At 41.3% G+C, this 23,500-nt stretch overlaps 2 protein-coding genes across 5 annotated transcripts in view; both read right to left on the reverse strand.

Moving 5' to 3' along the window:
- The window catches only part of bbs2 (Bardet-Biedl syndrome 2), a 46,507-nt gene extending 27,484 nt beyond the window's left edge, over positions 1 to 19,023 (reverse strand). The window contains exons 1-6 of one of the 3 annotated variants that reach the window (XM_078400545.1): positions 18,894 to 19,023; positions 15,804 to 15,929; positions 11,863 to 12,090; positions 9,149 to 9,274; positions 6,372 to 6,434; positions 6,004 to 6,081 (exon numbers count right to left, since the gene is read on the reverse strand). In XM_078400545.1, coding sequence (XP_078256671.1) covers positions 6,004 to 6,081; positions 6,372 to 6,434; positions 9,149 to 9,274; positions 11,863 to 12,090; positions 15,804 to 15,920 — 612 coding nt within the window. In that variant the 5' untranslated portion in view covers positions 15,921 to 15,929; positions 18,894 to 19,023. Of the gene's footprint in view, positions 1 to 6,003; positions 6,082 to 6,371; positions 6,435 to 9,148; positions 9,275 to 11,862; positions 12,091 to 15,803; positions 15,932 to 18,893 lie in introns of those variants that run through there. The other 2 variants (XM_078400546.1, XM_078400547.1) reach the window with 2 other exon arrangements.
- Positions 19,024 to 20,718: 1,695 nt separating this feature from the next.
- The window catches only part of amfra (autocrine motility factor receptor a), a 61,592-nt gene continuing 58,810 nt past the window's right edge, over positions 20,719 to 23,500 (reverse strand). For both annotated transcript variants that reach the window (XM_078400558.1, XM_078400557.1), the window contains one exon: positions 20,719 to 23,414. In XM_078400558.1, coding sequence (XP_078256684.1) covers positions 23,213 to 23,414 — 202 coding nt within the window. In that variant the 3' untranslated portion in view covers positions 20,719 to 23,212. The remainder of the gene's footprint in view (positions 23,415 to 23,500) is intronic.

Here is a 23,500-nt window from a genome sequence, read left to right on the forward strand (position 1 = left end):
TCCCTGCTCCTAAACTCAAATCCTCTTGCTATGAATGCCAGCATATCATTCGCTTTCTTCACTGCCTGCTGCACCTGCATGCTTGCTTTCAATGACTGGTGCACCATGACACCCAGGTCACGTTGCATCTCCCCTTCTCCCAATCGGTCACCATTCAGGTAATACTCTGCTTTCCTGTTCTTGCCGCCAAAGTGGATAACCTCACATTTATCCACATTATATTGCATCTGCCATGTATTTGCCCACTCGCCTAATCTATCCAAGTCACTCTGCAGCTTCCTAGCATCCTCCTCGCAGCTAACACTGCCACCCAGCTTCGTGTCATCCGCAAACTTAGAGATGTTGCATTCAATTCCCTCGTCCAAATCATTAATATACACTGTAAATAACTGGGGTCCCAGCACTGAGCCTTGCGGTACCCCACTAGTCACTGCCTGCCATTCCGAAAAGGACCCGTTTATTCCTACTCTTTGCTTCCTGTCCGCCAACCAATTTTCTATCCACCTCAACACTGAACCCTCAATACCGTGTGCTTTAAGTTTGTACACCAATCTCCTATGTGGGACCTTGTCGAAGGCCTTCTGAAAGTCCAGATATAACACATCGACTGGTTCTCCCTTATCCACTCTACTAGTTACATCCTCGAAAAATTCTATAAGATTCGTCAGACATGATTTGCCTTTGGTAAATCCATGCTGACTTTGTCCGATGATTTCACCACTTTCCAAATGTGATGCTATCACATCTTTAATAACTGACTCTAGCATTTTCCCCACTACCGATGTTAGGCTAACTGGTCTATAATTCCCCGTTTTCTCTCTCCCTCCCTTTTTAAAAAGTGGGGTTACATTAGCTACCCTCCAGTCCTCAGGAACTACTCCAGAATCTAAAGAGTTTTGAAAAATTATCACTAATGCATCCACTATTTCTGAGGCTACTTCCTTAAGCACTCTGGGATGCAGCCTATCTGGCCCTGGGGATTTATCTGCCTTTAATCCATTTAATTTACCTAACACCACTTCCCGACTAACCTGGATTTCCCTCAGTTCCTCCATCTCATTAGACCCCCGGTCCCGCGCTATTTGCGGCAGACGGTTTATGTCTTCCTTAGTGAAGACAGAACCAAAGTATTTGTTCAATTGGTCTGCCATCTCCTTGTTCCCTATGATCAATTCACCTGTTTCCGACTGCAAGGGACCTACATTTGCCTTAACTAATCTTTTTCTCTTGACATATCTATAAAAGCTTTTGCAGTCTGTTTTTATGTTCCTTACCAGTTTTCCCTCATAATCTATTTTCCCTTTCCTAATTAAGCCCTTTGTCCTCCTCTGCTGGACTCTGAATTTCTCCCAGTCCTCTGGTATGCTACTTTTTCTAGCTAATCTGTATGCTTCATCTTTTGTTTTAATACTATCCTTGATTTCCCTTGTTAGCCACGGATGCACTACCTTTCCTGGTTTGTTCTTTTGCCAAAGTGGGATGAACACTTGTTGTAGTTCATCCATGCGACCTTTAAATGCCTTCCATTGCATGTCCACCATCAACCCTTTCAGCATCAATCGCCAGTATATCTTGGACAATTCACGCCTCATACCCTCAAAGTTACCTTTCTTTAAGTTCAGAACACTTGTTTCTGTATCGACTTTGTCACTCTCCATCCTAATGAAGAACTCTACCATATTATGATCACTCTTGCCCAAGGGGCCTCGCACAACAAGACTGCTAACAAACCCTTCCTCATTACTCAATACCCCCCCACACATACCCGGCAACACTGACCCTCACCCCCCCCACACACACCCGGCAACACTGACCCTCACCCCCTCACACCTGGCGACACTGACCCTCACCCCCTCACACCTGGCGACACTGACCCTCACATCAGTTACTGCCCCAAACGTGTTAAAATTTTGTATTCTTTAATTAAGGCCTCCCTCAATCTTCTCCACTCAAAGAAAGAAAGTCCAGCCCATGCTGTCTTCTCTCATACTGCAGCTTTCCATCCCAGGCAGCATCCTGGTAAATCTGCACGACATACCCTCTCCATTGCAATCACATTATTCCTGTAGCGTGATGACAGATGTGCACACTTAATTCTTTCTGTGATTTAATCTGTCTGTCTGTCTGTCATTACTAAAACTCTGTGTTTGTTTGTGTGTTTGTGTGTATGTGTCCACCTTTTTTGGTTCGCACAGCCAAAACGGTACACCATAGCGCCAGAGTTTCTGGCCCACGTTACTCACCATTATCCTGGGCATAATGTCTAACAACTCTCATTGAAATTGAAGCTACATTTTTAAAGCTAGAGACATTTTAGTTTAAAAAATCACTTTTTAACCCATTTCCTGAAAGTGCTCAGCGTATGACGTCACATGGGCGACGTTCGACTTCATTTGTTCCTCACTCGCCAAAACAAGATGACCACCACCATCGTGGCCACCCGGGCTCAGTGGTTGTGATGTTTGATGGACTGTGTGGGGTGGGAGGACCCGTGGCTCCTCCAGTGCAGCAGGTGGCGCTGCACAGGACAAAGGGAGATGTTTTGTATATAGTTATCTTGGCTGTGCACAGTGTGGGGTTGCAGCCATTTTAGTTGTCTTGTTGCCAGCATTGAGTTACTGTAATTAAAACTTCTGTTGTACCTTGAAGACTTGCAAAGTTTCATACAGGCATAGAACAAGAACATGAAAGTGGTTCCCTCTCCCCTCTCCCCCCTCTCCCTCTCCCCCTCCCCTCTCGCCCGGCACCGGGGAAGACTCGCACATCAGCAGTCAGCGTTCAACACACGGGCACTGGTAAGTGCCTTTCGCCGCCAACGGCTCCACGGAGGGGAGTGGGCGTGACGGCCAAGTGGGTGGAGGGGAGGGACAGGAAGGCTCTGCGGAGAGAAGTGCGTTCGGCTGAACGCACTATGGGAACTACACTCGCCCCCCTGCAGGACCTATACACCAGGAGGTGCAAATCCAGAGCCAGCAACATTATGGGGGACCCCTACGACCCCAGCAACGGACTGTTCCAGCTGCTACGGTCAGGCAAACGCCTCCGCTGTCACGCTGTGAAAACAGAGAGGAGACGGAGTTTCTTCCCACAGGCCATCAGGACTGTGAACTCTCATATCACCAGGGACTAATTTAATTTACTGTATTAATTTATTTTTTGCGTTAAATTTATTTTTTCTATTCTGTTTTGTAGTTTAGCACAATCCGCAGGCGTTGCCACTTTCATTTCACTGCACATCTTGTATACGAATGTGACAAATAAACTTGACTTGACTTGAATGGGGGTGGGGGTGGAGAGAATGGGGATGGGAGGGGGAGGGGGAGAGTGGGGGGGGGTCGGGGAGAGTGGGGTGTGGGGGCAGTGGGAAGAGAGATTGGGGTGGGGAAGGGGGACAGTGGGGGGCAGGAGAGAGTGGGGATGGGAAGGAGAGAGTGGGGGTGGGGGGAAGGGTTAGTGGGGAGAGTGGGGGTGGGGAGGAGGGGAGCGTGGGGGAGGGCAGCGTGGGGGTGAGGGGAGGGGAGGGCATTGGGGGTGAGTGGGGTTGAGGGGAAGGGGGAATAGGGGTGGGGAATGGGGTGGAGGCAGGGGAAGGGCAAGTGGGGATGGGGTAGGGGGGGGATGGAGTGGGTCAGTGGGGGGAGGAGGGGGGATAAGTGGGATTGAGTGGCTGGGGGGGGAGAATTGAGGGTGCTACACCTATACAGGAGAGGCTTTGGGGTCCAGGGCTCACTCAGTCACACCCTCTCCCCTTCCCTGTTCCCCCTCTAGGAGGAATGGACCCAACGGGTCCACTTGGTCTAGTGTTATTATAAAGTTGTACCAAAATCTCCCTGCTCTTATGGGTGCTTGGACTCGTATAGTTCATGATATACATTACCATTTTGGATGTGATTCTATTCCCCATCTAATGAAGGCATGTATCTTGTATGCTTTCTTAGCCACCTTATTATCCTGTGCATCCTTTCTGGGATCTTTGTGCACTTGGATCTCTGTCATTCAATACTTCTAGGACCCTACCATTCATCTTTTATGTTCTATTTTCATTCGTCTTCAAATTTATCAGTATTAACTTTCATCTACCGTTGCTCAGCCTATCCGGTAGCCGATCAACCTCCTATCAATTTTAATATACGTGCAAATTTATTCATCATACCACCTATATTACCATCCAAAATGTTAATGTATATCATGAACTCTAAGAATCAATCCCCATATTACACCATATTTGTGTCTGCCCCCATATTACACTATAGCATACAGTCATAAAACTAAACTTCGCCTTCCACCAGCTGTCTCTGCCGTCAGCAAACCAATCTTGGATCCAGTTTGCCAACTTGTTCTGGATTCCATGTGCACTAACTTATTGGACCAGTTTCCCACACGAAACCTTGTCAAAGGCTTCAAAGAAGTTCACATAGACTATATGAGCTACACAGCCTTCTTCAGTATATTTTGTTACCTCTTCTATAAATTCAGTTAAATTGGTCAGACAGGATTTCCCCATAACAAAGCCACATTGACTATTTCAATTTAATCCCTATCTTACCAAGCAAAGAATAATCTTATCCTTATGTTTTTTCCCCCCAATATCTTCCAGACCACTGACATTCGACCAACAGGCCTGTCGACCCTGGTTTATCCCTGTTGGCATTCCTGAGTAAAGGCACTGCATTTACTATTTTCAAGTCATCTAGCAACTCACCTGTGACCAGCCACAACTGCTAGTGTAGATATTACATGATCATAGCTTAGAACAATTCTTTCTTCATTTAATATTCTCAATGTGTACTTTCAAGACCCAATGGCGGATAAACTCTGTAGCCTTATTGCCTTTACCACTTATAGTATCCCACCATTAGCCTAGCTTAGATCAGCTGAAACAGCATATCATGTAGATCTTATGTGACCCATTAATACATTTCTTTTCATTTTGGACATCTGGACATCGCAGGCAAAAGTGGAATTTATTGCACCTCCCTTTTTGCGCTTGAGAAGGTAATGATGAGCCACCTTCTTGAATTACTGCTGGGAGTGTTCCACAATTTAGAACCACCAACAATGAAGGAGGTGGTGGCAATCCCGTGCACTTAGTACCTTTGGCCTACTTGATGGTAGAGGCCATTTGTTTGGGAGGTTCATTTACAGATGGTACCCATCGTTGTCAATGTGCACCAGTGGTGGACAGAATAAATATGCAGGGTGGTAAATGGTAAGCTAAAAGTTGTCCGCTGTTCTAGATAGCACCAGCTTCTTAGGTAGCCCTCACCCAGATAACAGAGAGTGTTCCATCATGATCCAAACCTGTGCCTTATACATCATGGAATGTCATGGTGGTGTCAAGAGGTGAATTGCTCACCCAGTCTCAGACAAGGAAGTCTTGTAGCCACAATGATTGTATGGTTGATCCACTTGAGTTTCTGATCAATGATGATATCCAGCATGGTGATGGTGGGGGACTTGGCAATGGTACAATGACTAAATGTCAAGGGTAGATGGCTAGACTCCCTTTTGGACACCCTTTTTGGACACAAAAGGTACATTGCTTCTGATCATCTCATGGCTGAATGTTGTCAAGGTCTTATTCCATGCAGGCCATGCATACCCTATTTGCTGACAAGTTGTGAATGGAATTGAACATTGTGCAATTATCTCCACTTCTGAACATAATGAAAGGAATGTTGTGCAACAAGCAGATGAATATACCTGGGCCCATACACTGCACTGAAGAATTTCTGTAATTCTGGGACAACTGACCTCCAACAACCGCAATCATGTTCCTTGACCATCAACTGCCAGACCTTTATAGCCATTTGCTTCAGTTTACCAGAGCACTGCAACAGCAAACTTGGTCAATTTATGAAAAATAACTTGGTGATACCCCTACTTTTCCCATAGAAAGCTCAACATTCCACAGAATTCATTGAACTATTTAAAGTTTTCATTACTAATTATTGATTCAGAACTTTTTAAATAAAAAAACACTGAAGAGAGAATGCTTCTTACTTCTGTTTCTGACATTTCTGCCACAATTTCATCATTTTTGAAGACCCTGATGTCAAAGTCCTCCGAGCCAGCCAGAAGCTGTGAAAAAAATCGTTCAACACACTTTTAGAAATGCATTATATTTCTCAAACCAGTGTTCATTGAGCTGGAGCTTTTGTGGCTTAACTGTTCTTTATCTATTGTTTAGAGTTGGGGTATTCATGAGTGTCCAGAACAATTGAGGAGTATAAAAGCATATACACATACAAAGTGAATAATATCCACATGTCTTCATTCTTTAACTAGTAAACAATCATTAAGATGTGGAAATTTTTTTTAATACTTTTTTCTCACATGAATTTAATTTTTGAACAATGATGTGAACTCACCTCCTTCTTCCCATCACCATCAAAATCACAGAGAGCCAGTGACCGAACATTATCCCCCGTGACCTGTGTAAAATATCAGCATTTTAGCTTGTGCTGTTTTAACAATTTATGTTAATTTCCAATGTAACCAATACTTAAGACAAGCAGCCATTCCTCAAGTTATTGCGGGCTCTTTGAAGGACACCTTCAGCGATTTTAGCAAGAGGTGCATGGACATAAGCATAAGATGCTCAATGGCACAAGATATTGACAACTGTAGGGACCAGTACCTCCAATGTTAAGAGGTACACAGTGGAGACTTGGAAGTGCTTCAACGGTAAAAAAAAAATTACATCACAGACAAATTGCATGTGGTTTATGGGTGGACACATCTTCAATCAATGTGTGATGTGTGATGTAATGCCCACACAGTTAATCTCCTGTTGGAATACTAGGGGAGGTCATAACCTTGTTGTGAGTATTAAAGGGTTTACTCAATCCTCCAACCATTTGGCACATCAGTGGATTTACAAGGTCAAGGGATCACTTATGTGTTTACTCAGTAGAAAGAGTTTTAAAAGTTTCCGCAAGCTTGACAAGACATAAACCATAGTCCTTCGGGAAAGCAAAGGTTAGAAACACCTTTGCAAACCATTTTAACTCCCCTTCCCTTTTCCATACTGACGTCTCTGTCCTTGGCCTCCTTCACTGCCAGATTCTGCTTGGTAGCTTATAACCCAGCGGTACGAACACAAAATTCTCCAATTTCAAGCGGTACTCTAGCCACCCTCGTGTCTTTCCCTGCTCCCACTTCCACCCCAGACCGCACACATTTCAAGAGTCAAGAGAGAATTTAATTGTCATGTGTACCGACAACAGAACAATGAAATTCTTACTTCTCCACCATTCTAGTCACCCTGCTCCTTTCTCCTTCTATACATTTGTCGCTCATATCCGAGTCCCACATTTCTCTTTTATCCGCCCTCTTTCCTCTCCCTCCATCCCATTCTTCTTTCCTTATCCGACACGCTTTTGTCTTGTCACCTCTGGCCTTCGTCACTTATGCCACCCATCTGCCAATTAAACCTCCCAATTAAATCTCATTTGTTTCCCCCTATCACTAGCCAGACTTTTCCCCATCAGTCTGGTTCCGACTCGAAATGTTGTCTGTCCATTTCCCTCTACAGATGCTGCCTGACCCGCTGAGTTCATTCAGCAGTTTGTTTTATGCACAAGATTTCAGCATCTGCAATTTCCGAAATTTAAAACAAATTAAAACCAATGTGATTATGTAATAAATAGCATTGGACATTTAAGTACAGGTGGTTCTGCTATAACACATGTTTCCATCACGCTAATTGGATATAATGCAATTGATGAATTAAGGAACAGTATTTGTATTACACAAGCCGAATTGGTGAAACACGATTTCGATCGGAAACAAAGGAAACCACTTTGGAAATTAGCAAGCAGAAAAAAGTCTAGGGAAAATAAACTGTTTCCATATAACCTCCCTGCAGTAATCAGACACCATTGTCTCTCACGAGCACAAGCTGCTGGTTTCACTGAGAGCAGCCATTGAAATGAATAAACAATCACTTCTTTTGGCATGATTTTCTGTCACTCAAAGTTTCTTAGGAATGCAACAGTTGTGTTATAGCAGAACTATCTGTAGAGAAATACGCAAAGTTATACTGCATATCCAATTATTATACTGCAGTAATGCAATACACTTGCTTAACCTTCAACACTGAAATCGCAGTCGACAGTGATTGTAAAATCGCAGTGATGCACTTTGGCAGCCGAGAGAAAAAAATCTACTTAATATAATTGCTAATATTTCATTTTGCTATCAAGCTTCAAAGCATCAATGCTTTTTTCTGAAAAAGTACATCCATTTCACTATCAGTTAATTTATACATTCTTTTAAGTAACCAACCACGATTCCCGATGAGGGGCTAAATTATTCCTGAAGTGGAACACAATAGAACGTTTTTTGCATGTCAATCCATTTGCCTTTTCTATTGTTTTTAACCATACCAATTTAGGTGCATGCTTCACAAAGAAAATTGAAAAATGTGTAAATCTAATAAAGAAATATCATTTGTTTGTAGGATGATCAATTTATTTCCGAGGACTGACGTTTGCAAACATTCTTATCTCCCTGGTCTGCCCTTCTAACATTTCCAGAGACCATTAAGTCTAAATGGTCTTTGTTTCTGTGCTAATTTCCCAATTTAATTTCATGTAGCCTCAGAAAATCTCAAATAATCTGTACCACTCTTTTCTATAATGTTCCATTTTAATCTCTCCAATTTCGGTTGCTACCCTGACAACACAACTGAAACAACTGGAACAACAGTCTTAACCTCAATTAGTTAATTGAAGTTATATTCTATGACTATTCTGCTCAATTACCCTCAGACATTGAGATACTTTTCTTTCTTTGTGGAGGAACCATATAGGCTGTCAGACATCTACTGAAGTTGTTCCATAACTAAGCTAATTTGCCGTTTCATTTTTCCTTTTCCCCTACATGCCTCTCAGAGTAATATGCCTGACATTGGCGAAATACTGGCCAAAATATCCAAAATGCCTAATTATCCAGTCTTTCTACAAACTACTTAAGAGGAAGCTCTCTTTGCAGATGTGTCCTATGACTGTGGAGGCAAATCTGGAAAAACAATATTGATTCTTTGTTCTATATAGTATCACTTCCACACCTTGCACCATGTTGCGCCACCCTACCTGCCTCCCCTACCAAGACTCAGACCTGGCAAAATTCTGCATTTCCATACCGTCCAGAAAAGATCATTTCCTTCCTTATCGAAACCTTGGAGTGTGCAGTTCCCTCCAATTATTGCCAATGGACAGGATATGTCCCCCAGCTGCCCAAGTACCACTGCATTGGCTCCATCTGCAACCTACAAAAAGATAAACAACAAATCAGAATTCCTCCACAAGACTTTCAAGAACATAAGTTGATCAATTCCAGACACTTATTATTGCCAGATCTGCTTCACAAACCCACAGCAGTTGAAAAAATCTCCTTTTTAGATTTAGATTTTTTTAGATTTAGAGATACAGCGCAGAAACAGGCCCTTTGGCCCACCGGGTCCGCGCCGCCCAGCGATCCCCGCACATTAACACTATCCTACACCCACTAGGGACAAATTTTACATTTGCCCAGCCAATTAACCTACAAACCTGTACATCTTTGGAGTGTGGGAGGAAACCGAAGATCTCGGATAAAACCTACGCAGGTCACGGGGAGAACGTACAAACTCCGTACAGTACAGCACCGGTAGTCAGGATCGAACCCGAGTCTCCGGCGCTGCATTCGCTGTAAGGCAGCAACTCTACCACTGCGCCACCGTGCCTCTAAACATTTACAAAACATTTCTCCACATTCTCAATGAGGCAAAATAATAAGCAACATATTGATACCATCTCTTCCCAAGCACTGAGAAAGTATAGGACCAGTCAGTAAAATTAACTTCTTTCATTATTAGAATAACCGAACACTTGAATTTTTTAATTTGTCGCTACAGAATCTTCTGCATTGAGAGCATCGTGCATAAAAACTGGTAGGTCATTTTGTAAGAGTCGGGTATTAAATACCAATGGACTCAGACTCCAGCTGTCGGAAAGTTAGGTGGTTTGCTGGATTACCACACCGGGTTCATTGATATACATGATCTAATGGACAGGGTATGAAATCCTTTTTTCTTTAGTTGCAGCAGGTTATCTCCAAAAGGGCTACAAACAGCTGCATCCCAATATGCTTAAGCCCTATATGGTAGGTTTGTTCAGTTTGAAAAGAATAAAATGTAAATGAGCACTGACTGCATGATAGTAAGATTGAGTTTTGAAATATTTAGATTGTAGGAGAAAGGAATAATTAAAGGACAGGACTTAATTCCAAAATAAGGTGGAAATCCTGACAGGTAGCGATATTAATATGAAAAGAAGTCCCACAATGGTAAAAGTGAGAAGCTTGGAGCAACAGAAGCTAAATAACAATATTTTGCTTTCCATCCACAGTGTTGAAGTGTCTTGAAACAATCTTTACAGAAAATAAATATTTTTGTCTTTGAGGGACTTACATTTTACAAAGATACCATTGCCACATATTGGGCAAAGCTACCATAACTCCATTTGAGTTTTGGAGAAAATGAAATAGAAAATGTAAATGTCTCTCTATTTACCTATTCAGAGCATGTGCCTTTCACTGACAAAGGCACTATTTATTGTTCATTCCTCACTATCCTTGTGAACCTTCTTGAAATTCTGCAGTTCTTTTGGAGAAGGTACACCCTATGTGATGTTGGCTGTGGTATTTCAATATTTGGACCCATTGTATTGATGAAGGACCAGTAATATATTTCCAAGTCACATCATTCTGTGGTTATCATTGTGCTGGTCTACTGCATTTTGACGTGACAGGATTCACAGGCTATGGAGATGCTGTTGCAGCAGTCTTCATAGCTTGCGGCTGATGGTACATACTGAGCTTGCACTCATGATGGAGGGAGTGAATATTTATGGTGATGAGTGGGTGTAAATCACACAGGTTGCTCTGCCTGGTGTTGAACTCATTGAAAGCTATTGGTGCTGTATTCAACAAGTGGAGAGTTTTCATCACATTCTAGACACAGTACCAAGCAGATGGAGGGAAAGATTTGGGGTAGAAATGACAAGTCATCCATCACAGAATCCCCAGCAGTAACTTCCTCTTGCGGGCACAATATTTGTATGATCGTTTAACAATGGCTTCTGAGGATGTTGATTGTGGAAGGCCTGATGTTTAGACTTTAGTGATCAGCATGGAAACAGACCCTTCAGCCCACCGAGTTCAAGCTGACCGGCAATCACCCTGAACACAAGCACTATCCTAGACATTAGTGACTATTTACTATTTTACAGAAGCCAATTAGCCTACAAGTATGTAAGTCTTTGAAATGTGGGAGGAAACAGGAGCACCCGGAGAAAACCCATGTTGTCACAGGGAGAACGTGCAAACTCCGTACTGGCAGCACCCATTGTTAGAATCGAACCTGGGACTCTAACAAAAGTCTGGATAAAATAGGCCACAAGCTCCAAAAACCATATTGAAATCTAATTAGATAACAAGCATTTGACATTGACAACGAGAAACACAAAATTTATCAAATTAAAAAGATCTTTTTTTGGCAAAGCTGGCAGGATTTTCAATGAGCACATATTCGGAACACTGCTTGGAATCAAACAACTCTGATGCAAAGATTATCTTTTGAAAATATAATATTTCACAGCCAAGCAAAATCTTTATAAAAGAGAAATGATCTCGTCATTATCAGATTGGGACTTGTGGGAGCTGGCTTTGCAAAAAAAAAAAAAAAAAAAAAAGGCAGGATCTCCTACATTACACTTTAAAGACATTTCAAAAATATTGGGAGTAAAACATCTCGGGATGTTCCAAAGCCTTTAGCATATGGCTGCTCTGCATTCAAGTGATGGATTAAAATCTTACCTCCTTATAGAAAACATCCGAGTTGTTATGTACATCATATGCCAGTAGGTTAGTCTGTGTGCCGACAAGCAACGTGTCATGGCCGAGTGTGGGATTAAGTATTCCTGCAGTTAGACAGCTGACATTCTGATTTATATTCAGGAGGTAGGTGTCGGAATCCAGGCCACCTTGCAACAAATGATTGGCAACAACACGCTGGCTACGGATATGGGGGTTGTGGATAAAAACCTAAAATAAACAGCAAATCGTTACCATCTACAACAAATCAAATGCTTAAAGCAAGATAGCCCTGTCACATTCAAAATCAGATATGTTGTCTCAACAGTTCAAAATATTCGAAAATAGTGAAAATCTTTTACCCCTTGGTATGCCATTTCATTACGATTTCAAATGAAACTGCACATATAGCTCTGAAATATTTGTCATATATACTCCTGAAGATTACTGCACAAATAAAATGCATCATTAATATCTCATACAACTGCAATTATCAATGGAACTTAAATAATATTAATGTTAAATGTTCAAATAAGAAATGTTTCTAAATTCTACGATATTGTGATTGGCAACATGATAGAAGATTCAAGACCCACAAAAAAAGCCAAAAGCATTAAATTATGTTAAAAAAAACACATTAAGTGATATGTTAACCCTCCCTATCTATAGAAGATGAAAGCTTTCAATAAATATAGTTTTGACTGTTGAGACCACTTTGCAGGAAAGACAATTGATTCTTACCAAAGGCACCCCATGGTAAATATGAGTTGAAAATTCATGTCCATTAAAGGAAGTGGCATCACAAATGCAATCTTGGTGATTGCTCACTAAAAGCTTAACAAAACTTCTATTTAAAGTGAAGAAAAATTACTTATTTGTGTTTATCAGTAAGTGGATTGCCACATCAAAATCCTCTGGGATGGGCCAAAAAAGGAACAGGGTAACAAGATTAACAGTCCACAATTACAAGCATGACAAAGGATATAGAACTCAACATGTTCGACTGCACGAGTCATAGGGAACTATGTACTTGTATACCCAAGTCCCCTGTTCTACAACACTCCCAGTGACCTAACATGCACTGTCAGAAGTCACATCATATTTTATACACCTCCATACGATAATCACTCAATTTACACTGCAGGGAATAAAGTCCTAGCCTGCCCAACCTCCCCCTATAACTCAGGCCTTTGAGTCCTGGCAACATTCTAATACTGTGTTCTCTTTCCAAATTAATGACATATTTCCTCTGCTGGAGTAATGAAAACGATGCACAATACTCCAAGTGTAAATCTCACCAATGTCTTGAGCAACTGCAATATAAAGTCCCAACTCCTGTGCTCAATGCTCTGACTGATGAAGACCACCCCTCGGTCTACCTGCTAAACCACTTTCAGGGAACAATGTACTCTCCAGTGACCTAACATTCACTGAATGTCCAACCCTGCAACATAATGAGAAGAGGCCCCAATTTTCCAAGTTCTTGCTGTGAACATATATTATTTAGGACAGTGTGAGCAGGTTGGTAGAGGGCCTTGGTCTTGCAGATGTTGAGTGCAGGCCCAGCCAACTGTATGTTTTGGTGAATGAGTTGATCAGGTTTTGGTGTTTGGCCTCTGAGCATGAGCAAATGCAAGTGTCATCTGCACAATACAACGACTAATGAGGATTGGGATACAATTGCTTTTGTGTGCAGTCACCATATGTAGAACAGTTCGCATGAACTTAATTCCCACATGAATCTTCTTGGAGGTGAAGTGCAACATTACAGTGAGCAAGGTTAAGAAGTGTTGGGCACTGATGTAGCCTTTTTTGACACCGTCATGGATAAATTGATGAATATCTTGATTTGTATGCTATCTTGGAGCAAATGTAAGATGGAGACAAAATTTGATGGGTAACCAAATTTGATGAGGGTCAACTTATCGAAGCAAAGATTTCTGCACGATTGAAGGAGGCTGATGCTGCTCCTTTCGGAGTTCTCAGAGTCTGTTCGAACTTCTACCATCGGGCAGACGATACAAGGCCTTCTACGCCCGCACCCCAAGACTCAGGAACAGCTTCATCCCCAGGGCCATAGCTGCTATGAACCGGTCCTGCTGAGCCGGATGGTCACATCGCACAGTGAACCAGCACAGATCTACTTGCACTTTATTCTGTTTTAAAACTGTTCTAATTTGTTTCATTGGGTTGTTTAAATTAATACTGATTAGCTAATTAATTTATTGCATCGTATCAGAGGCGCATTCCCAATCTCGTTGTACCCCTGTACAATGACAATAAAGATGTATTGTATTGTATTGTAGGACATAGTTCATGCGCACATAATCTCCAGATGGATGGAATTCATGCTTTAATATGGGGAGTTCTTCAGCCAATGGGACGAGCAATGGAGCATCTGATGATGACATTCTCTGTGGCAGTCCCTCTGTAGTCGCCTTTCTCGAAGATGTACTTACAGCAGTTCCAACATCACCTGGCATCTACTACTTTTTCCAGACAAGATTGAGTTTGTGGATTTGTGACTGATATTCTTCACCTCTGAAGTTTCTGATGCTGTCTGCACCCAAAGTATTGTTATTTTTGAGGTAGAATTATGGGATCCTGGATCATTGTTTTCCTATGTTAAAGATACTATAATATTACAAGTTAAGGTTATTGGTTAAAGATCTTCATGATGCTATTCCTGATAAATGCAGACTGTTGTTTTGATTTTCTGTTGAAAGATTCAGAACTTTATTCAGTGTTCATGCTCATAGCTAAAATTTCTACTAATTGCTCTTGTCCCTCACCCAGTACTGGTTATTTAAAGTGATACAAAACGTTTGTGTCATCATTGTTTTAATGATTCCCCCCCCACAAGCATAGTGGGCTTTGCGGAATGACGCAGCATTTATTGCCAACCTAAGTGGACCCGTTGGGCCCAAACCTCTCCTGCATTGGTGCAGCACCCTCTCCTCCCCCTCCCCCCCTCCTTCCTTCCCCTCCCCCTTGACCCTTCCCCCCACCCGCTCCATCCCCCTCAACCCCCCCTTATCCTTCCACCCTCCCCCTCCTCCATCTCCATCAACCCCCCTAATCCTCCCTCCCCCTCCCTCCCTACGAGATAGATTTAAACTTTAAAATGTGAATAAGTTTAAAAATATAAGACTGATTTCAATGAAACTTCTTCCATTAGCACCAAAGGGACGACGGTGAGTAAGGTGGGTCTAAAATTGTCTCGCTATCATGTACCGTTTTGGCTGTAGTTCATGAACAAACAAACAAATGAGTTATAGTATATAGATTCCAAATGTTCCCTTGAGAAGGTGCCTTCTTGAGTCGCTGCAGTTGTTGAGCTGTGGGTACATCCACAATGCTGTTAGAGTGGGAGCTCTAGGATTTTGACCCAGTGATGGTGATATATTTCCAAGTCAGGATGACATTGAAACTATCAACAGGGCAGTATTTTCAATTGTAATTTCCAGTGCCCAGGACAATTCTGGGTGAACCGACCGCTTTGGCTTCTTTATGCCGCTCTTGGAGTTTATTATAATTGAATGGCTTGCTATGCCATTGTAGAGGACAGTTAATCATCAACCACATTACTGTGGCTCTGGAGACCAAGTAAGTCTGATATATTTCCTCTCCTACTGAACATTAGTGAATCAGATGGTTCTTTACAACAATAAATGTATTCATTCCAGAATTTGAATTTAAATTTATCACCTCTGCCCTGTGGTGGGATTAGAACCCATGATGTCCTCAGTACTTTGCCCTGGGTATCTCGGTTACTAATCTAGTGATAACACCACTGTGCCATCGCCTCTCCGTTTGGCTACACAATGTCCTAAAACTAAGCCACTGCCCCTAGTTCAGTTTGTTGATAGCTATAAACCCTCACTCAGTACCCCCATTGATTATTACACTCCTTCACTTTGTAACAATAGTTCAAGAAGCAGTACCTTTCCAGCCTGTGTTGCAGCAGTCAAGCAGGGATGTATGCCATCATATTTTCCCACAGTCACCATTCGAGGGTTGATTCTGTGGTTTAACTTGAGGCTGAACACTGGAACGAGCATGGTTCTCAACTGGAGGTACCAAATGAAAAAAAGATAATCACTATGAACATGTTCTAAAACCATTCAGAAATATGGGAATGGGAGGGATGGCGAGGTATCAGAACATGCAAATTATTTTATACAAATTGTACAAAATTAGAATTTTATACTAAAGAAACCTGGATTCACAACAGAAAATTGGCTAATTGCTATCGTTGCCCAACTAATGGCATTAAAAATGCAAGCTGCCATCAGATGTTTATTGAACAACATTGTTTATTTAAAAGATAAAGATTATTTAGAAGATGTGAGCCCACAGTATCAAAGAGCAGATACTAGCATAAATAGCAGGTTGGCTGGATGGCAGAAGACAAAGAGTGGCAATAAAGGGGGCTTTTACTGGTTGGTTGCCAGTAACTAGTGGTATTCTGCAGGGGTCAGTGCTGGGGTCGCTACTCCTCACATTGCATATTAATGATTTGGACGGGGGATTGAAAGGTGGCCAGGTTTGACCAAAATAGGTGGAAGGACATTATTATTACGAAAAAAATACGACTATTATTACGAAAATAGGTGGAAGGGCAGGGAGTGTCATGAATGCAGGGACTCTGCAGGAGGACTTGAACATGTTGGGCGAGCGGGCAGAGAAGTGGCAGATGGAATATAGTGTAGCAAAGTGTGCAGTCATGCATTTTGGTAGTATGAATAAAGGCGTAGACTATTTTCTAAATGGAAAGAGAATCCAGAAAACAAAGGTGCAAAGGGACTTGGGAGTGCTGGTGTAGGATTCCCAAAAAGTTAATCTGCAAGTCGAATCGGTTGTAAAGAAAGCAAACTCAATGCTAGCATTTATATTAAGAGGGCTTGTGTACAAAAACAGGGATGTGATGCTGAGGCCCTCAAAGGAGCTGGTAAGGCCACATTTGGAATATTGTGAGCAATTTTGGGCGCCATATCTGAGGAAGGATGTGCTGGCTCTGGAGAGGGTTCAGAGGAGAGTTACAGGAATTATCCCAGGAATGAGTAGGTTAACCTATGATGTGGGTTTTTGTCAGCACTGGGCCTGTACTTGTTTAGAAGAATGAGAGGGGAACTCATTGAAACATACAGAAGAGTGAAAGGCTTGGATAGAGTGGATGTGGAGACTATGTTTCCACTAGTGGGAGAATCTAGGACTGGAGGTCATAGACTCAGAATTAAAGGATGTTCTTTTAGGAAGATGTGGAGAAATTTATTTTGTCAGAGGGTGATGAATCTGTGGATTTTTTTGCCACAGAAGGCTGTGGAGGCCAAGTCAGTGTATATTTTTAAGGCAGAGATAGATAGATTATTGATTAGTACAGGTGTCAGAGGCTATGGGGTGAAGACAGGAGAATGGGGTTAGGAGGGAGAGATAGATCAGCCATGGTGGAATGGCAGAGTAGACTTAATGGGCCAAATGGCCTAATTCTATTCCATTCAGTTATGACCTTATGACGTAAATGCTACTAGATAGAGTAACAAGGAACAGCAGATGCTGATTTACAAAAAAAAGACAAATTGGGGGAGTAACTCAGCAGGTCAGACATCATCTCAGCAGAACATGGATTTCGGGTTGGGATGCTTCTTCAGACAGATTGTGGTGGGGGGGAAGAAAACAAAGAGAAGAGTGGCAGGGCAAAGCCTGTTATGTGATAACCAGATACAGGTGAGGGCTTTTGTTTTGATAGGCAGATGGTTGGACAGAGATGAGAAGACAAAAGGTACGCGATAAGGATAGAAGAGATGCGAATTGTGATGCCAGAGGAAGGAATATAGGTGGAAGGGGAAGGGGAGGGAAGAAATAGGCATGGGTCTAGGTGGGACACAGGGAAGAGGATGTCACATTGACAACATAATGGAATTTATTATACTGAATGCATTCATTGCATCAACAGATATTATATATATTGCCAACAGTTGCATAAACAGCAAAATAAGTGGCTTGGTTAAATGCATATATCAGGAACTAGTACTAAAGTTAGAGAATATTATGGTGAAATTGGTATATAACAAAAACAAGACACAAACAGAAAATACTGAAAACAGCTGGTCAGGCAGCATCTTCAGAGAGAGAAAAAGTTAACATTTCCAATCGATAACGTTCCATCAGAATCATTGCACCTCAAAGACATTGCATATTCCAAAAAGCATGAGATCGCTGACTACCACAATGGTGTGGATGTGGATTTGACGATCAGAAGGATTATTCAGGCAGCATTTGCTTCAATCTGCCTACGTAATCTGATTTGTTTACATCAACCCTGAAACTGCACAGCTCCTTACTGATTGGGCCCAGGATATTTATGGCAGTGAGTTTGATGTTGTAGATTAAACTGATATGAATGTGGGGTAGTTGGGAAGCTGACCAGCAATTGATAATGAAAATTTTCACTCGCCAAAACCCAGCGGGATGTTACACTAATTGAACGAAACGCTGCCTGCTATGAATATAATTTACAAAGTAACATTGCCAGGTTTAGGAGCAGAGGTTACGTGGCGATGAAATGTCATCGAACCGAAATGTTTCCTCTCTCCAAAGCATCTGCACTATTTTTCGCCGTTCCTGTCACAATAGAGACACTTTTGAATAAAGTAAAACGGGTACTGTGGTGATATTGTAAACACGGGGATCATTGGGTATCAAGTAGATTGGTGTCCACCCAGCAATTTCAAAACATGAAACTCATCTTGAACTCTGATTATTGGCCATCAAACGCAAAACCCCCCCACAATTATTGGCGTCGGTGGCGTTCCGCTTAAGACACCACCTCTACTCTAGTCAGATATTCCCACTCCCGAGCCGACCTGCAGACTCCCCTGTACTGAGTATCGGACGGGCCAACCAGTGCAAACAGCCCGGTCGGTAATGCACAGGCCCGACTGCTCCCGCCCCCGCCCCCGCCCCAGGTTCAGCCTTTCATTCCGCCTGACCTTTCATTCCGCCTAACCTTTGTTTCCCGCCCCTTTCCTCACCTCGGCACCCGTTCGTGGCCTGGTCTTCCTGCTGGTTGCGTTCTCGGGTCGTCCGTCGAGCCGCCCCCGCGCTCCTCCTGTTGCAGCGTCTCGCCGTTGCTATCCGATGACATCAACCAGGCAACACGCATGCTGGTCGAAGGCGGGACTTCATTCCGTTGCTGGCTGTAAGAGTCCACTGTAATGACACTGCTTCGTTTCATCAAAACTCGTCCTGTGAGAGGACGTTTCTCCCTCACTTCCCACTCCAAACGCTCTGACAGACTGGTTGTCCATTAAGGAGGGCAGGGAGTGGTTTGGGGTATCAGAGACCTGGCAGAGCCAGACTGGCCACCTGACAAGTTTAGAACACTCAGGGAAGATCTTTGTGAACAATATAAAACTGTGACCCAAACCCATAAAAAATATGGATAGTTCTTCTATAGAACAAAAGTTCAAATATGTTGAATAAGTATAATATTGTTTAACTAGTTTTAAAAGTGTACTTTAACCGATTATTTGTGCTAGGTAGCTTTAAGCGACAATTTTTAATCCCAGTCATTCCCCAACCTCTGCCCTCACTGTTACTGTTTTTCCAAGGTCTAATCTGCCAGTCAATGTCAGTAAATGTTCAGAGGTAACTATAAATTTGAGTGTCTGGGTTTCAAATTTTGGGGTTTTGGGTGTAAAGAAAACTAACATCAAACCTACTTCAAAAAGATCATGGTTAATTAAATCTTGACTGAAGCTCCCATTTCATCTGTTCTTCATATCACAATTTCACCCACAGTCCAAAAAAAATGTATTTATTCTCTCAGGTTTGCATGGTTATTGGGCAGGAAAATTGCAAAAGGCAATACTGAAGTGGAATCATGGCTTGGTTTTCTATGTGATAGTTCTCTTTTCTGCTTCCTTATAATAAATAAATAACTATAATAATAATGTTACTACAATTAAAGACAAGATTCAGCACGGAATCCCATTCATGTCACTAGATATCTTATTGTAACAAGGGATTAATTTGAATTGAAAATAGAGTTAAACTACTGCACCAAGTTTTAACATTTCATTAACTAATTTAATAATTCCCAAAGGTTTACATTTTAACACCCAGCAAAACTGAGGATCTAGCTGTTTAGTGTGCAGGGCTTGTTTAGGTTGTCCATGTGCCAAGATTAAATTGCACAAAGTTGTGTTCAGGACCTTGCTGGGCCCAGGATAATGCCCAGCTGATTTGCCCTTATGAATCCAGTAAATGTGAGATAAGGGGAAAATCTGAGCAGGTACCAGTTGCATGCCCCAATCAACTAACTCCAGGTCAATGTTTCAACAACTTAAAGAAACATTGCAAAACAAAAATGCTGGTGGCAAAATCCCAGATTTTGAAAGCTGATTTGATGAAATCGTACAGAAATTTCTTCACCTAGACAATTTTCTACAGACCATAATATAAAGAACTGGAAAAGTTCATACAGCTGCAGTGAAAGAACTCAACATCCATTCCTCAATTATCTTTTGATAATTTTGATAAAGGGAGTCTCATGCTGCATTATACTGTGGTAAACCCAAGTATTACAATCTTACTATTAATCACCTGGGGAAGTAAGGAAAGGCAATAGGGAGAAAGTTAAAACAAAGGAAGGGGAAAAAATGATTGGTGAAATGGTAGTTATGTTGGAATGATGGGGCAGTGGCTGGAGGCTTTTTTTAAAAAAAGTACAGGAAACAAAATTGTTAGATACTATTCATTCCCGATACAACATTAATTTTCATTTCACTTTACATTAATTTACATCTCTACCACAACCAGAGAGCAGTGCTGAACTACTTACTATCTACCTCTTTGGTGACACTTGGACTATCCTTGATCGGATTTTGCTGGCTTTACCTTGCACCAAATGTTATTCCCTTATCATGTATCGATACACTGTAAATGGATCAATTGTAATCATGTACCTGTATTGTCTTTCTGCTGACTGGTTAGTAGGCAACAAATGCTTTTCACTGTAACTCGGTACACGTGACAATAAACCAAACAAAACGCATATTGATTAAAACAAGATTCCTTCTTTAGAATGTGAACTTTCCAAAAGAATCTTTCACAGTAGGTGTTGATCGACATCACACAAATGCTGTTTATTTGTAACTTTATGTTAACGTATTTGTAGTGCAAGGCGAGTGTTTTATGACAAATTGTACACGATCAATAAAGTTCTGCAACAAGTTTGGGTGCAGTAGCCTGAGAAGCACCACTAAGGCAAAAATGATTCTCACAATATTCATTTTGAGAAACCAAAAATTGCATTTTATTTAAATAATTGTAAAAAATGAAAATGTGGTAATAGTGCTTAAAATATGCAAAACTATAGTTGAAGTCCTCTCAAAGGCAAGCATCACAACAAAGCTTTTTGCAAAGTCCTACACCTCCACTCATTCCTCAGTTTGACACAATAAGGTCCAAAGAGACTCTTCATTAATAAGTGCATATTAAAGTGTTCCTACCACAATTTACATCAGTTCAGTTAAGAAAAAGTAACAACATGCTCACATTGCACTGACATATGAAGATCTCATTCCCTCCCAAAACCTATCTACAAAGCTAATATAAAGGTATAATCACCAGTGAGCAGTTGCATTCCTGCCTAACCATTGTCATGTGTAGAATGTGAAGAAAAAAATCAGAACACCGTTCCTTTTGAGTATTCATGGATAAAAATTAAAATCAGGTTCAAACTCTATGTAATTTTGGTTGCTGAACTAATTCTCTAGCAAGTTATTTCATTTACAAAGAACCGAAACAGAATACTGGGATTTATTCTTTTATTTTCTCTTCCCAAAAAGATTTCTGAAAAAAAGCTGTGCCAAAACTTTGTAGCTGTAGCCGTGATTGTGGCAAAACATCCAAACATTAGTCAAAGCAGGAACCAACAAGTATTCTTTCATGCTTTTCCAGTATACAATGACCTACCATGAAACCCAAGTGTCTACATGGAAATACTCAATAAAATTTAGGTCAGTACCAATTATCTGAAATATTGCATACAATTATGAAAATCAGTACACGTTCAAAACACGTGGGAAATAAAATATTGAAGGAATCTAATTTACATGTGGCCAATTCCAGAAATTATGCTAAATGCAGTGAAAATGCAATACTTTAAAATAATGTTCATGTTGTTACATGATCAGCAATATCGATCATGCACAAATACAATAGAGAGTTGGATAAAAATGTCTAACCACCTCAAAGATTTAGATCTGTGAAGAAATTTTCTGACTAGATACTGCCAAACTGAGCACCAGATGTATCCTGAACAGGCAGAATGCAGGCTCTGAAGATGTTCCCACCTGCTACTCGTATATATTTGTATATATTAGATACAGTTCTTAATTTCCATTACAGGTTATAACAAGAGATGTGGTTATAGGGGGAGCTGTGTTACACGTGAATTAATTCTGAGAAGCAGGATTGAAGTTTTTCCATGCCTATTAAATTTAGCGCTTAAAATCTTAATGAAAATATGGAATGTTACTTTGTAACTCCATCACATCATTTTAAATCTCCACACTACATTTCCAAAAAAGTAACAACCCATTAGGCAGCCAAATAACAAACCAATCCAATGCCAATTACACAAACTGAAACTACCAGATAATACAAAATTACCCTCAACATGAAATGTTTGGACTCAACAAATGATGGCACCACAGTTCAGGTTACATGGGCAATTCGAAACAAGACAGCCAAGGATTAAAATAAAACCAAACAATATTAAAACTCTTGTTCCTTACAGGCAAGGAAACGATTGAAGTAGCAAAGGTAATAATATAATTTGCAGAAAAGGATGGTATGAGGGGCTGGTGAAAAACTTGTGTAAAATTGTTCTGTTTCTTGCATGATGGAAACAATGAGGTGGTTAACATGACTGTCAAACATCACTGCACATCAGCTTTGCTGATTATGCCCCAAGAAACTATGTTGCACTGCCCAATGAGTTCACAGAACTAGACAGCCTTTCACAGTCCAACACGGCAAACCCGTACACTGCATATATTCCTTTGAGTTTAAAAAGTAGCTTCCAGACACTTGCAGCTATTAAATTTTACTTTTGCAGGTATAAAGTCGTTTACTGTTTCCACAAAAGCTGTATATATATATTTTAAAAAATCATCCATGCCACTTCCCACCCCAAATACTGTTAGCTCTGGCTCCTTTAGTGCAGCTACAGTATATGCGACAGTGTAACGTCCCAGCTCAATGGCATGGCTTTGCAGAGTGGTTTGGGATGCTGCTCCTCCTGCTCTTACTCTGCAAGCAAAAGCAGAGCCAAACATGCAATTCAGGATGTATCAAGATTCCGTGTTCTCAGTCTTGCATCGTCAAAACCAGAGTCCTGCTGCTGCTGAAGGCGTCTTCTTTCAGCTGCAACTGCCAAGGCTTGACGTCGTAAAGAAAGAGAAATACTGTTCGATGATGATCCAGAGGACATGTCGCCATTAGATGAACGGTCAGTTTCATTCTGGTTTCTGTTTGCGTACCGCCTGAGAGAATAAAAATGTTTACATTGTTATAAGCTACTTTATAATTTTACTCAACTCTCTTCCCAAGACCCTGAATTTATATGCAA

Source organism: Rhinoraja longicauda, chromosome 6 (assembly GCF_053455715.1).
Source record: "Rhinoraja longicauda isolate Sanriku21f chromosome 6, sRhiLon1.1, whole genome shotgun sequence".
Lineage (NCBI taxonomy): Eukaryota > Metazoa > Chordata > Chondrichthyes > Rajiformes > Arhynchobatidae > Rhinoraja > Rhinoraja longicauda.